We start from the raw sequence: 16,054 nt of genomic DNA on the forward strand, positions 1-16,054 counted from the left end.
AGTTACAATTTCTTTACGTATTCTTAATACCAACGTCGATTTAACGGATGCTTGAAGTTTGTCTTCCACATATCGTTTGTGGCCAGACAGAAAATAACTTGTAGATCAGTAAGTTCATTAGATATAGGGGCAGAATTAGGCCATCCGGCCCATCGAAGTCTGCTCCACCATTCGATCGTGGCTGATATGCTCCTCACCCCCATTTTCCTGCCTTTCTGCCATAACTCTTCAGCCCATACCAGTTAAAAAATCTGTCTAACTCCTCCTTAAATTTATTCACTGTCCCAGCATCCACCTTACTTTGGGGTAACGAATTCCACAGGTTCACAACCCTTTCAGAGAGGTAGTTTCTCCTCAACGGTTTTAAATTTGCTACCCCTTATCCTAAGACTATGACCTTTCGTCCGAGAATGACCCACAAGAGGAAGCAGCTGCTCCACATCTATTTTATCTATACCTTTTATCATCTTGGATACCTCAATTTGATCTCCCCTCATTCTTCTAAATTTCAGAGAGTGCAGGCCTAAACTGTTCAATCTCTCTTCATATGACAAACCTCTCATCTCTGGGATCAATTTAGCGAACCTTCTGTGAACTGCCTCCAACGCCAGTACAGCTTTCCTCAAATAAGTGGAGCCAAACTGTTGCCAATACTCCAGGTGCTGTCTCATCAAGGCCTTGTACAGTTGCAACAATACTTCCTTACCTTTATATTCTATTCCTTTAGCTACAAAAGCCAATATTCCATTGGCTTTCTTTATTACGTGCTGTACCTGCATGCTTGTTTTCTGTGATTCATGAACCAGGATACCCAGATCCCTCTGCATAGAGCACCCGAAGTCTCTCCCCATTTAGTCTCTTCCCATTCTTCTGACCAAAATGCACGACCTCACACTTACCCATGTGCCACATTTTGACCCACTCTCCTGACCTATCTATACCCACTTGTAAGGTTCTTATTTCCTCACTGCAATCTAACATCCCGCCTATTTTTGTGTCATACGCAAAAAGTCGTGTATCAATTACACCAGTCCCTGAACGTCTAACACAAGTGCCACCGTCTGAGGTCCAACGAGTCCCAGATATTTGTACTTCATTTCCATTGGGAGACTAAAACACATTGGGCATGAATGTTTTAAGTTAAACAAACTATATCGTTACGCCCACGGGAGCAGTGACCTCACGTCCTGATGCGGTGCAGTGACGGGCTGTTGCCGAAGGTCCCCATCATTGGTGAACACCGATTTTACAAGCAAGTCTCCTTGATCCATCATGAAAATTCTTGTATTCCTCCTCGCGATACAACTGACAGGTGAGCAATGATATTGAATGACGTGTGTTCTCTTCCTTGCCTCGCACAGATTAAAGATATTCGGCTATTTGCAGAAGGAATTTTCGAAATAAAACAGACGGGTGAATGTGTGTCTTTGTGGGAAGGGGGTGAACGATAAATTTTACTTCGATTCATGCATTTAATGCAAATGGAGACTTCAATCGAAGTAGCAATTTTTGTTTTAAAGAAAAGAGACTATGTGCTGATTTCCTCGTACTTCATTGCAAAATTAAAATTGGATCCGCTGACAGCTCAGTGGGTAACGAGTTCCAGCAGCGAAATTCTACGTTTCTAATACTCTGCCCGGAAAATTTGTTGGTAAGTTTTATGTGGGGACGAGTTTTCCCATACCGACTGTGTTCACGATGCCAACGTGAAAGGCAATCTATTTCCATCAAATTTGTAACCACGAATATTAATACGTTCCAGGTTCAGAAAGCCCTATCTCTCCCTCAAACATCCGGCGTAGATTCTGAGATGAATTCACAAGCACAGAAAACTCAGCAGGTCTGGCAGCATCTCTGGAGTTAACATTTTGAGTCTTTTTTTTATTTCTTTGAGTTAGTTGCTTCCATTAGCTGACCCACCAGCCAAACAAAAGAATCCACCACTCTGATGTTAATATGTGCGTGTTTTTGTTTTAACATAGGCACCGCCGCACCGCCTAAATTGAAAAAAGCGTCGGTGAAAAAAGGGGAAAAGTTTGTAAATACTTGCTCAATGGATGCAGACGAGGGAGTTTATTGGTTCCAACAGCCCAGGAATTCCGGCCCGAAGTTCTTGTTGTATGTAACAGGCACGGGTAAAGTGAAAAGTGCGAGCAACCCCGAAAGACACACTGCAGAGAAATCATCCAAAAAAGTGACTCTGACGATCAAGAAGTCTGTGGAAGAAGACGAGGGGAAGTATTACTGTTTCATGGTCAAGAACATGGCCATGATATTTGGGGACATCATTGACCTGGACATTGAAGGTCAGTAAGGTTTAAATGTCATTATTGATCATAACCTCACGGCTAATTCTAATTTAATAAATTGCCCCTTTAATATTTCACCACCCCTGGGTACATTCCGCTGGACGTTTTAATGTTTTGATAGATTAATTCGATTTACGTTCATTTTCTTGCTATAATTGTTTGCAACTATTATTAAATGCATGTCTGTTTTTTTTATTTAATTTGGGTTGGTTAAATCCAGGGGTCAAAACCACACCAGAGCCAACGACCACCCCCACCACGACACAAAAAGTACCGATTACTATGGACAGCAAAGGATCTACTCAATGTCATTCAACTGAAAGAGGTACAAGCCAAGGTGGGTCACACGATCAATGGCACGCGGACATTCAGAGCATTCTTCAGATCTTCTGATTCAAACACTTGAGTCCGGCTAAATGCCAGTTCAAGATCCTCCTGTCGCTTCTTAGAAGCCTGTGGAAGGCAATTTAGACCACTATCATCATCCTTCCCCACAATAATCCGGAACTGCTTCATTGTTTTCTCTATATCGGTGCCCCAAATATTGGTTATCTTTCTAAACAAAAAACAAATAAACTTTTAAAATGCGGACCGCTCCACTTCTCAAACAATGTCTACAACGAAGCATTAATTTCCAGTAATCCCGGGGTGGGGGTGGGGGTTTGGGGAATTACCCAACCGTTCAAAACATTTTTATTCATTTTTGAAACAATTCTTAACATGTGGGTGTCGCTGACCCGTCCCGCGCCTCATTTCCCTGGACCAGGTGGCCGTGAGCTGCTCTCTTCAACCACTTTGTCTTTAGACTAGTGCAAGCTTGTCTTTTCCCTCATCATTCCAGCAACAGTTTGGGGATACCATAAATCATTCGCCCACTCTTTCATTCTCGTCCCAACACTGGCTTTCCGAGTCTGTCTTCATTTTGAGGAGCCCAAGCTTCTCTCCTTCTCAACAGTTGGAGGAGATCCTCACAAAGCCGTTGGCCGGATCGCCGATGGCTCTTGCCACCTTCGCCCGTGGTAACGTCCCTCTCTTTGAGCCAGGAAGGCCCGGGTTCAAGTCCTGCCTGCGCCGGAGAAGTTTGTAATAACATCTCTGAACAGGGTCTGCGCCATTCTTAACCCCAAAGTTAAAAGAAAGCTTTGGTGGAGTGAGGGAGGAGCTGCTCTCTCCCTGCTTCTCTGATGTGTAACTTTACTAGTTCAGTCCCGTAGCCCCTACCCAATGCGTATGAACAGGAACTGAAGAAACTGGCTCAGATGCAAGAGATTTTAATCCTATTTATTCTAAAAGGGTAAACGTTTCCTTACCAAAAGTGGCCAATTATAATTTTAAATTTGTGTAGCGTCCTACTGACAGAAAGGTGATAATCTGTCAGAATCTCCCCTGGTCGCTAACAATTTACTCGAACGGAGAACTTTCATCGAGGAGCTCAAAGCAAGGCGCTGAAGTTCTCGTTAATTCTGGCGGGGCGTTCATTCCAAACCAGTGAAAGCCGGTGCGATTTCAGGGGCTGATAGTGGAAGTATCCCGCTGGTCAGTATCGCCATGAACCCTGTCGCCTGGTCTATGAGAAATGTAGCACCTCGATCGTTCAGAACATGGTCCTAATCTTACTGCAATCACCTTCAAGATCATCAGACCCTGCGCTAGATTTGAGTGTGGGAGCATCGCCACCCCCTTCACACAAAGCTCAAATGTTTTAGGTTGAATCTCTAACGGGACGGACCACGCAGTAATGAGTTTCTCTGTCCAACACTTCACAAAGAACCTAATCCCATTCTAATGGAATTCCTCAATGAATTCCTATCTAACAAGAGGCACAGTTAAAGGTTTAAACACAGCGATTTTGAGTTTAACACTTCTGTTGGAAGGGTATAATTAATTTATTGGGGGAGGGAGGTTAATCCGTATCTAAATGCTGGAAATTTCTGTGCTCCATTGGCAACGCCGGGGTTTCTTAGAGTGAGCGCAAAAAAGTGTGAATTTTATCCCGCAGAATTGCCGGAGGAAATTATCTAAATTTCTGGAACTGGAGAAGGGGCTCTGTTTGAAGCCGAGAACAGTATCAAAACAAGTGTTTCTGGTATATGCCCCACTTTTAATATCCTGTATTGTCGGGTTTCTAAATGTGCATATTTAGACCCTGTCTTCCTGGGAATCAGTAATTTTCAATGTTAAATTCAATCATTCTCTCCAAATTAATATTTTATTTATCGAAATTTTAATTCTCTCGCTGAATCTTCGGCGCATTTGCTCTGGCATTCACGTAACAAGGCCTTTTTTCTGTGTTTACCTAAGTTCCCTGTTTTGTTCATTTCAGAGAAAACAGAAGATCCATTGAGCTGCCACTTCCTCATCTGGGCTCCTCTGACTGGCGCTGCCGCTCTGTTGATCATCGCACTGACCTATGTCTCCATCGTTTATTGCAGAAGTACGCATTCTTCTCGTTTCAGAAAAAAAATGCCCAACTTAACATTGTATCTATTTAATTCAAGCTGGTTGAAATGCGCGCCTACTAAGCTGTATCTGTTTTCCAGGACCCCGCCGGAGACGCTGTCAGCATCAATTTAGAAAGAGGTCGGTATTACGTTTGGTTCGTTCACAATAAAAAAGACAATCGGGTTTGAAACGGTAGAGAGTCGCTTTGATGTAACACCTTGCCACATCTCTTAAGAGGAAGCATAGCGGCTGTTAAATAGACAAGTTGGCTGGGGGTGGGAATGGCTGTGCAAGGAATTCCATCTCTGTGAAAGCATTGAGTGACATTCTTTAATTAGCTCAAACCGGTAAAGAATTCTATAACGTGCTGTGTCTTGGTGAGGGACCAAAGCTGACGGGCCTTAAGTTTTGGAAACAATAAAAAAAGGGAAGATGCAGATAACACACACAAACTAAGAATGTGATGGCACAGGAGGAGATCATTCAGCCCATTGAGACTCCAACAGCTCTTTGAAGTCCAATTCACTTGATTTGCAAGGTGATTGGCAGCCAACCCACCATCTTAAACATTCATTCTCAGAACCACAGAAGTCCATCCTCAAAAGATGCAATGTGGCAGCACTATATATCACCAACAGGATTCACTGAAGCAACTCACTACAGATTCAACGGTACAATTTGAACCAACAATTCTTACCACAGAGAAGATCAAGGGCAGCTGAAACATGGTAACACCAACACCCATAAATTTCCCTCTAAGTCTCACACCATCCTGAGTTATAAATAGGTTTCATTTGAACTGCCTCTCGGAGGGTCCACACATGCTGATCAGCAGGATGATATTATTGACTTCTGATTCCAGAAGGCCCTAACATGCAGGGACCTCAGAAGCCTTCATGTGGTGGGGTTGACATTCGTTCATCAGTGCTGAATCCAAATGCTGGAAATCCGTACCTAAAACTACCTTTGGAGTCCTTCCACATTGTAGCAGTAGTTTAAGAAAGCAGCTCATTGGCACCTTCTGAAAGCAATTGGGACAGGCATTAAATTCTAGCACACTGAGGAATGCCTACGTCTCATTAATTAATAAACACATTTCAAATTAAAATTGATTCAAATGAAAAATATCTGATGTGAGATCATTGACTTGAATGTTAACTGTAGTCTGGGCAGTTGTACATGACATTTAAATTCTTCTCTACATCCTTTACTGCACATTCTGTGTCCTCTAGTCATTCCATTCAACTATAATTACCAATGTCCATACTAGTGGGCTGTGAATAAGATTATCTGGAGATCTTGATCAACTGGGCCAGTGGGATGCGAAATGGCAGATGGAGTTTAATTTAGATAAATGCAAGATGTTGCATTTTTGTGCGTCCAACCAGGGCAGGACTTACACAGTCAATGGTAAAGCCCTAGAGAGCATTATAGAAGAGTTTAGGGTTACAAGTTCATAACTCCTTGAAAGTGATGCCACAATTAGACAGGGTGGTGAAGATGGCTTTTGGCATGCTTGTTTTCGTAGGTCGAAGTAGTGAGTATAAGAGTTGGGCCGTCTTGTTGCAGCTGTACAAGATTTTGATGAGGCTACATTTGGAGTGTTGCGTGCCATCTGGTTGCCCTACTATAGAACGGATATTAATAAACTGGAAAGAGTGCAGAAAAGATTTACTGATTGCTATCTGGATTTGAAGTTTTGAATTATAAGGAGAGGTTGGGCGGGGGGACATTTTTCCCTGGAGCATAAGAGACTGAAGGGTGACCATGTAGAGGTGTATAAAATCATGAGAGGCATAGATATGGTAGATATCTGACAGCTCTTACGCATTGTAGGGGAGTCTGAAATCAGAGGGTATAGGTTTAAGGTGAGAAGGGAGAGATACTAAAGGGTCCAGAAGTGCAATATTTTCACACAGAGGGTGGTGAGTGTCGGGAATGGGCTGCCAGAGCTAGTGGCAGAAGCCAGTACAATTTGTCATTTAAGAAACCTTTAGATAGGTACATGGATGGTATTGTATGGAGGCATATGGACCAAACTCAGGCAAATGGGACTAGTGAAAACTGGGTGGCATGGGCAAGTTGGGCCGAAGGGGCTGTTTCAATCTTGCACAATCTTGCAATCTTGCCTGTTGAATCTTGCCAGATATTGACTGAATTGTTGATTATTTCCAGTATTTCCTGTTTTGATTACAGAGAATATCTTTCTTGTTTTCAGTTTTGAAAGTTCTCCTACATTGTTTTAGAAATGAATTTTATAAATAGTTTCAAATATCCTGTTTTTAAGAAAAGCCTCAACTCGTGCAAGGTGAAGAAGCATATTTTAGAACAATTAATAATACCCAAGAAGACTTTTAACAGAGGGGAAAAAACATTAACAGAAAGATTGTAAATTCTCTTTCTAGGCTTTACACAAATGGTTTTGCTACAAAAACAGGGAAATATTAAAACATTGATTAGTTTAGAGTTTAGAGTCTCTGTTTTGGTATTGAGCAGACTCACCGAGAGGATGCAAATTTAGAAGGCAACAGTTACGAAGAAAGATTTTGAGGAAGCTTGTAAAGCCAATTAAGGAAGTAGCAAAGTAAAGAGATTTAGGACCTAGTCAGCTAAATGCCCTTAATCCAAGTAAAAATGCATAGGCAGGGAAATATGCAAGAGCCCAATGTCAGAGGTTATTAGGATGTAAAATAAGTGCAGAACTGAAGTGATCACAAAGGTTCTATAGGAAATTTTAAAATGATGCCATGGATTTTGAATTCAGTGAATTGATAGATAGAGGTGATGGAGGTAGCAAGGACAGAACTGATAAATGAATGGGACTTAGTGTGGAACAGATTGTGGGTGACAGAGTGTTTAAATTCTTAACTGGATACAGCAGGATATACATCAGTTGGAAGTATGGGCAGAAAAAATGGCAGATGGCGATTAATCCAGACAAATGTGAGGTGGTGTGAGGAGATGATGGAGGTCAAGTACAGGTGGAACTTATACAGTGGATGGCAGAACCCTTAGGAGTATTAATATGCAGAGAGATCTGAGTGTGCACGTCCACAGATCACTAAGAGTGACAGTGCAGGTAAATAAGATAGTAAAAAAGGTTGATGGCATGCTTGCCTTCATTGGAAGGGGCATTGAGTATAAGGATGGACAAGTTATGCTGCAGCTTTATAGAACTTTGGTTAGGCCACACTTGGAATATTGTGTACAGTTCTGGTCACCACACTACCAGAAGGATGTGGATGCTTTGGAGAGGGTACACCAAAGATTTACCAGGACATTGCCTGGTATAGGTGATTTTAACTATGCGGAAAAGTTGGATAGATTGGGTTTGTTTTGACTGGAATGCAGGAGATTGAGGGGCAACCTAATAGAAGTTTATAAAATTTTATATAAAATTGTGAATGGCATGGATTGGGTGGAAAGTATAAGGCTTTATCCCAGCATGAAGTGGTCAATTACTAGGGGATACAGGTTCAAGGTGCGAAGGGGGGATGTTTAAAAGAGATGTGCGAGGCACGTTTTTCACACAAAGTGTGGTGAGTGCCTGGAATGTATTGCCAGAGGAGGTGGTGGAAGCAAACACAATAGCAGCATCCAAGAAGCACTTGGATGAATACACGAACAGGAAAGGAATAGAGGGATACAGATCCTTAAGTGAAGACAGTTTTAGCACGGAAGGGCAAAATGTGTCAGCGCAGGTTTGGAGGGCCAAAGTGCCTGTTCCTGTGCTGTATTGTTCTTTGTTCTTTGGATCCAATAAGGTTAAGAGAGAACATAATAGTATTTTTTTTAATTTTATAAATACTTAAAAGGAACTAAGATAGAAAAAAGTGGATTTAGTGGTGGTGAATGATTAATATGGAAATATAGAGTCAGGATAATGACTAACATAGGAATATACTGTAGAGTCAGGATTCACAAGACCAAAAAGAATGCACAGAAAATGAAAAACATTTAGTTCATCAATCATTACACAAGCCCTATTCAATCTAACTCATCTAATCTTTGGAGGGAAAGTGTTACATACTGCTGTCTATTCCAAGGGTAATCAAATGAAACTCCAAAATATCTATACTCTCAACTCATTGTTCAACTCTTGCCAACTGCTTTCCACAACCAAACTAAATCACCTTCCCTTTATCCAGCCTCAAGGGTAAAATATTATGTTTCTTGAGCTCTCTGATGTTCTCTGTTGTGCAGCAATAAATACTGTTTGCAATCATATACTTATTCAAACTTTTTTTTGCAGTGTTTAACATTTCATTCTTTCTGTGTTAGAAATGTTGATGGTAGACTATCAGATATTTAGATTAAGTTTCTATCATGGCACATAGGAATCCTGAAGCTCAATTCCTTTGTTAAGCTTATATGCCACTGTTAAACGGAAGTAACAAGGCTTGAGCAGTGCACTAAAGAATAGCTTGACAGAGACCAAAGACATCTGTGGCCCATTAATAAGTTTAAGTTTAGTTTTTAGTGTATTTGTTCTAGTTGTTTTGTATTAAGTAAACAGAAAATATTCATTTCAATGCATTGATGCACTATTCCTATTTAAAATACATGAAATAAGTCAGTCGCTAATTTCATCAAACAAATTTTCTGTATCTAACTATAAATCACAACTGTTTTACAATTTAGCCACTTGTTTTGCAGGCAGGGGACATTTCAAAGTCCAACATCAATTTTAACATCATAATGTATTCAAGAAAAAGAATTGCTGCTTCTTACAATAACATACTTCTTATTTCATTATAGACCAATAGCTGAAGAAGATAGACCATCAAACAGATATCTTTAACAAGTAAGTACAGTACTTCAGTGAAGGAAAAAACCAAGTTACTATGGCACAAGTTATGTTCTTAGTATTGCATAGATGTACCACCAGTGCAGCAATATATGTCAAGTTTTGTGATTACTTAAACATGAGTCATATAGGCTCTGTATACCCTTTTAACAACTTTAATTGTAAAGTAATCTTAACACCATAAAATATCACAAGGCTGTTCACTGATACTTAACTAATTAAGTGATCAAATGTTTAGTATTAAAGATAGATTTTGAGGAAATTTCTAAGGCTGAGTAAGGGAAGGAGCAAGGCAAAGACATTTGGAGTGGGAGTTCCTGAGATGGGACCTAGACAACTAAATCTCTGATGTCAGGTAAGAAGAGCCCAAGGATGCTAAATAAATATAGAGCTGAAAGTGACCGCAAAAGTTCTGCAGTAAATTTCAAAATGAGGTTGAGAATTTTGAATTCAATGCATTGAAAGATAGAGTTGATTGAGGTCAACAAGGACAGTGTTGATGAATGAGTGGGACTTAATGCAGAACAGGTAGTGGTTTGCAAAGTGTTAGACAAGTTGGAGTTCAGTATAGAAAGCAGTCCAGAATATTAAAAAGGATTATGTTTGTGAAGTCAATCTGTCAAGGTATAAAAATATATTTAAATTTCAAAGTCCTTGAGATTTATTGGAAATTGATGTATTTAGAATAGGATGTTGTATGCTGTTTTACTGATAAATGGGAAGAAGTTGAGCTCAGGTTGCAGTAGGACAATAAGGTTTCACTGTTGATTTCAACTTAAGTAAATAGCCAGGTAGATGATCAAAGTCAGGAGATTTTACATAGGATCCCAAGAAGATTCCCCTTTCCCAGCATTAACTGTTCCAAATGCCCCAAGAAATGGACGGTACTCCTGTTATCTGAATCTTCCCTTCCAATAAGCTTTGAACTCAATTTGTGGCCTTCCCAAATTCCATATTTTTTAATCTTCTTACAGAGTCCCTTTTTTTATTCTTGGGAATAGGATGTAGGCATCACTGGCAAGGCTGATGTTTATTGTCCATTTCTAGTTGCCCTTGAGCTGATCGTCCTTCCTGGCCACTTAAGAGGGCAGTTAGCAGTCAACAACATTTTGTTGGCCTGGAGTCACATGTTGGACAGGTTGAATAAGGATGGCAGATTTCCTTCCCTGAAGGAAGGACATCAGTGAACCAGATGGTTTTTATGGAAATCAATAATGGGTTTTTTTTAGTTCCATATTTTATTTAATTCAAATTTTATCAATGATAGAATTCAAATCCATATGTGCAGAACATAAGTCTAGGGCTCTGGATTACTAGAACAGTGATAACACCCTTATGCCATTACCCGCCCTCATCCTATGTGCTACTTTGTCAAAAGATTTCTGGAAGTCCATGTACATCGCAGAATATTTCCATGTATTTCCCCATTATGTCATAATTGTCACCTCCTCAAAGAACTCTATCAGATTTATCAAGCATAATCTTTTATCTGAAATCTATGTTGGCTGTTTGTAATTATGTTTTCTTCATGAAATAATTTAGCCATTTAATAATCTTTATTAAAAGATTTTATTTTGAAAATGCTGTCAATCACAGATACTAACAACTTTTTTGAAATTAGCCAGCAGACATAGGCACAATATAAGGGAGGAAATTCCAGGATTTTGACCCAGACACAGTGAGGAATGGCAACATAGTCAAGTCATTATGTGACTTGGAGGGAGCTTGTACATGATGGTGTTTCTGTGCATCTGCTGCCCTTATTCTTCTACATGATAGAGATCTCCATTTAGGAAAGAGTTGTTGAAGCAGCCTTAGTGCATTGCAGAAAATGGCACTTTGTGCGAGTACTGAAAGTAGTGAAAGTTTTAAGGTGGTGAATGTAATGCTATTCAAAGAGGTTGCTTGGTCCTGGAAGGTGTTGAGCTTTTTGCATGTTGTTGGAACTGCACTGATCTAGGCAAGTGGATAGTATTACATTACACTCCTGACTTCTGTTCTGTAGGTAGTGGTATGCTTTGGGGAATCAGATGTTGAGTTACTTACCAGCATTCCCTACCTCTGATTTGCTTTTATAGTCATGGTGTTTATATGGTTTGTCCAGTTAAAGTTCTGGTTAATGATAACACTCAGAATGTAAACAATGGGAGATTGTGTGATGGCAATGCTATTGAATGTCAAGAAAGATAATTAGACTCTCATGTCAATGACACCTTTTGTTACTTTGTTGATTATTGAGAGCAGGTAGTTATTTGCTGGTTTGGATTTTTCCTGTTTTTTGTAGACAGAATGTAGCTGTGTGATTTTCCACATTCCACAGTGTTATAGTTGTACTGGAGGAGCATAGCTAGGGAATGCATCTAGCCTGGAGCACAGGTCTTCAGTATTTCTCCTGGATATTGTCAGGACCAATAACAATTTTAGTATCAGTGTCTTCAGCCATTTCACATTATAGAGTCATAGAGATACACAGCACGGGAACAGACCCTTCAGTCCAACTTCATGCCAACCGGATATCCTAAATAAATCTAGTCCCATTTGCCAACATTCGGCCCAAATCCCTTGAAACCTTCCTATTCAGGTACTCATCTAGATGCCTTTTAAATGTTGTAATTGTACCAGCCTCCACCACTTCCTCTGGCACTTCATTCCATACACCATCTCTGCATGAAAATGTTGAATTTCGCTGTTTGTTTATTTTTCTTAGAACAAACTCCAATGTCCAGAGATACTTGGAACCAAACAGCAAAGGCAGTAGCTGTGCAGATTCACTGCTGGGTCAGACAGCAGTGCAGGTTTCTTTCTCCATTTGAATCACTTCCCATGTGGTCTCTACCTTTTTCTATCTTCCTCCTTTTTAAAGGGCCATTGTTTTGATTTTTTTCCCAAAAGTTCCAAAATAATGCAACACCTTACTGTACTAGTAACTACTGCTCCTAGAATTTGAGGAAATCAGCTCCAACACTGAAAATACTTCAAACAAGGAGCAGCTCTTACAGCCAGAAATTTTTCCCGTCCTCTACTTTACCCAGAGTTGTCACGTAGAATTAATTGAATTAGATGAAGATCTAATTTTGCAGATCTCAAAGAGATCAAAATGGATCATTCTTTTGCACTTTTGGCTGAAGATATTTGCAAATGTTTCAACCCTGTTTTTTGCACCAATGTGTTGGTCTCTCTTGTTGTTGAGGATGGGGGTAGTTATGGAGACCCTGCCCCCACTTAATTCTCCACCACCATTCACAACTTAATGTCACAGAACTGAAGAGTTCAATCTGATCTGTTGATCACTCTATCTATAACACGCTGCTTCAGCTATTTAGCATGCTATACAATAGTCCTGTGTCGTAGTGTCACCAGGCTGGTATCGTTTTTTTAAATATACCTAATGTTGCTCCTTACATGCTTTCCTATAGTCCTCTTTGAACTAAAATTTGTCCCTTGGCTTGATGGAATGGTACACTAAGGGATTTGCTGGGCTTTGAGGGTACCAATCTGTTCAAGTACAATTGTGCTGCTGTTACTTCATGATGATGATGATGACAATGATGTAAGAGTCGCAGGGAGACTTAGTTTCATTTACCTGACATTTTTTGAATCTATCACACTTAGCACAGTGGTAATGACAAACAGCATAATGGAGGTATCCCTCAATGGGAAGGCAGGACGTGGTCTTCTCAAGGATCATACATTGTTTACTCTTACCAATGAACTTACCAGCCATGATTGAATGTGGAGCAGATTCAATGGGCTAAATGGCCCAATTCTGTTCCTATATCTTATAGCCTTACGGACGTACAGATGCTCCTGCAGTTGTAGGTTGGTGAGGCTAAAGTCAAGTATATTTCACCACTTCTGGTTGGTCTGGGCTGTTGGGGGACCCACATATTCAGGGACAACTGGACTCAGTAGGTATGTTATATCGGATTGATGGTTGGCCACGACGTGGGACTGCTGTCTAAATTGAATGATTGATTTGATTTATTGTCACATTATTTTATCACAGGTACATTGAAAAGTGTTAAATTTTGCGTGAAAAAGTGAAAGATTAAAAGTGAAATGTTTTGGCATAAGCTCCAGATGCTAGTGAAAAAAGTGCTGCAAGGTGAATTGGGCAGGCTGTATCTTTGTCATTCACAGTGCCCAGGTAGATTATCAGCCTTCTATCCAATTGTGTTTCTTCTTCCACTTCTACACAGTGGCTTGATACATAACACCTTGCCAGGCCTTTCAGAAAGCAGATAAGTGTCACAAGTAGACCGGACTGTGTAAGGATGGCAGATTTCCTTCTGTGAAGGATATTAATGAATCAGATCAATTTCTAAACAACCCCATAACTCCCATGATCATTGTTACTAAGACTAGCTTTTTATTGGAATTTTATGGATGAATTGAATTAACATTCCCTGGATCATTAATTGAGGTACCTTGATTAGCCATCCAGTAAATTGATGTGACCTTCCTACGTGCATATGAAAAGCTACCAACCATTTAACCGAAGTATCATTTTGCAGGGGAGACTTTGTGTAAACTGAGCTGCTCTCGAAGTTGCAGGCACAGTTTGTCTTTAATCCTCCTCAGAGTTAGGAGGGTTGGAGGCTCATGGTCTGGTTCACGCTACTGTGCCTGGGACATGGGTTTCTTGGCTCACTTTGTTATTGCATGAACACATTGACAAAATTTTGACATCTTTCCCTGCTTCAGGTTCATTCTGGAAAACGTGTGCGATTCATCCATGGATCATTGAACCTTCTGCGAGATAAATGATGTGGCGTAGGAGTGACTGAGGCCTTCAGCGTGTCCTTATATTTTGCACAATGGCCATTCCAATTGCCCCTTTCATCGTTTGAAACATTGCCGTAGCTGACCGAAGCCAATACGTGACACGCACTGAGTTTTGGGAAGAAAGTGGCAACTGTTCTAAATGTAAACTTGTCCTTTTCTTATATCTGTGTTTGACAACAATTCCGCCCTTGAGGAAGAAGCTGTAGTTTTACACTGTACCTTTTTTGATATCTTTCCCAAATGCCTGGTCAAAATGCGGAGTGCCACTTGGAGGGTGAAAGCTGCACTCTCTCTCTGTATCCTGGTGATCTAGCACTGCCAAGGCAGTCTGTTTCATACCAAGGAACAGAATGGCTGGACATGGGGAGTACAGCTCTACTGTAAAGGAGGAACCTTAATGTTCAATTTAAACTCCTTCCAATCTGACTGTTCCTGCTGTCGTCACAGCCTCCAGAATGAAACAGATACCAATCCCAAGGAGGGTTTTTTTCAATATTACTTATTCACAGGATGTGGGCATGTCTTGTCCAGAGGGCAGTTAAAAATCAACCACATTGTGTGCGTCTAGAATCACATGTAGATAACACAGTGTGGAGCTGGAAGAACAGGGCAGGCCAGGCAGCATCAGAGGAGCAGGAAAGTTGACGTTTTGGCTCGGGACCCTTCTTCAGAACCGGCCCGAAACATCAACTTTCCTGCTCTCCTGATGCGTACCTCCAGCTCCACACTGTGTTATCTCTGACTCCAGCATCTGCAGTTCTTGCTATCTCTGGAGTCACATGTAGGCCAGACCAGGTAAGGATGGCATTTTCCTTCCCTAAAAGAATCAGGTGGGGGTTTTCCTGACGGTTAACAATGGGTTTAGTGGTTATCATTAGACACTTAAATTCCAGGAATTTTACTGAATTCCAATTACACCATCAGCCATCGTGGGATTCGAACCCTTCCCCCAGGTTAATTAGCTGAGATTAGTAGGCTAGCGATGATACCTCTGGACCCTTGCCATATCCTGGGATTGGGATTTCAAAAACCCCGTTTATGGGCCAAGGTTAAGTCTTTCAGTCCTTCTGCACACAGCCGTGTCATTAGAGAGAATCTTCAGAGAGAATTTGCTACAAGGAACTGTGTAGAACAAAGAAATTCAGTCCGAATGATTTAAGATTAACCACCGATTGTTTACAAGCAACACGCTCTCCAATATTGGAACTTCCGCATTCTGTCCGAGCATACACGAAGATTTGTGAATTATTTGACTACTTTTTACATTTTTTTGTGCTGGAACGTTTAACCTGAGAAATCTTATCTTTATTTCCTGTATTCCTTTCTCTCGGTGCCTGTAGAGTTTGGACTATTTTGTTAACCTGAAGTGAGCTGAATGGAGCTTTTTTTGGGGTGTGATATTAAACATTGCAGTCAACAACACCCTCGCTCTGGCTCGTTTTTGTGTCGCTTCAGAAACCGCAGCAGGTGAGTGGCCGCCTCCCTGAGCACATTCTCGCAGATAGATGCTTTAGTTCCTGCAGAGACATAGACGTAACCAATCTGGTCAAACAAGACTGTCGTTCCTTCGAGCAAGTTATGTGGCGGGGCAGGGCGAGACTCGGGTTTAACAACATACCCACACCGTCCCTGCTCACCTTACACAGACCGGAACGAACACTCCCATCTGAGATCTGATCTTCCGAGCGATTCTCGGTCTCATCCCTTTTGT

The 16,054-nt window shown here is 40.9% G+C and overlaps 1 protein-coding gene across 1 annotated transcript; it reads left to right on the plus strand.

Moving 5' to 3' along the window:
- The first annotated feature begins 1,090 nt into the window (after window positions 1-1,090).
- On the plus strand, window positions 1,091-15,765 carry cd8a (CD8a molecule). The gene is made up of 7 exons (XM_020514368.2): window positions 1,091-1,312; window positions 1,983-2,306; window positions 2,530-2,646; window positions 4,633-4,743; window positions 4,850-4,889; window positions 9,510-9,555; window positions 14,263-15,765. Exons 1-6 carry the CDS (start codon window positions 1,273-1,275, stop codon window positions 9,550-9,552), a joined length of 675 nt encoding a protein of 224 aa, XP_020369957.2. The 5' UTR covers window positions 1,091-1,272; the 3' UTR covers window positions 9,553-9,555; window positions 14,263-15,765.
- Window positions 15,766-16,054: the final 289 nt, after the last annotated feature.

Source organism: Rhincodon typus, unplaced genomic scaffold (genome assembly GCF_021869965.1).
Source record: "Rhincodon typus isolate 14 unplaced genomic scaffold, sRhiTyp1.1 hic_rhity00001587, whole genome shotgun sequence".
In the NCBI taxonomy this organism is placed as follows: Eukaryota; Metazoa; Chordata; class Chondrichthyes; order Orectolobiformes; family Rhincodontidae; genus Rhincodon; species Rhincodon typus.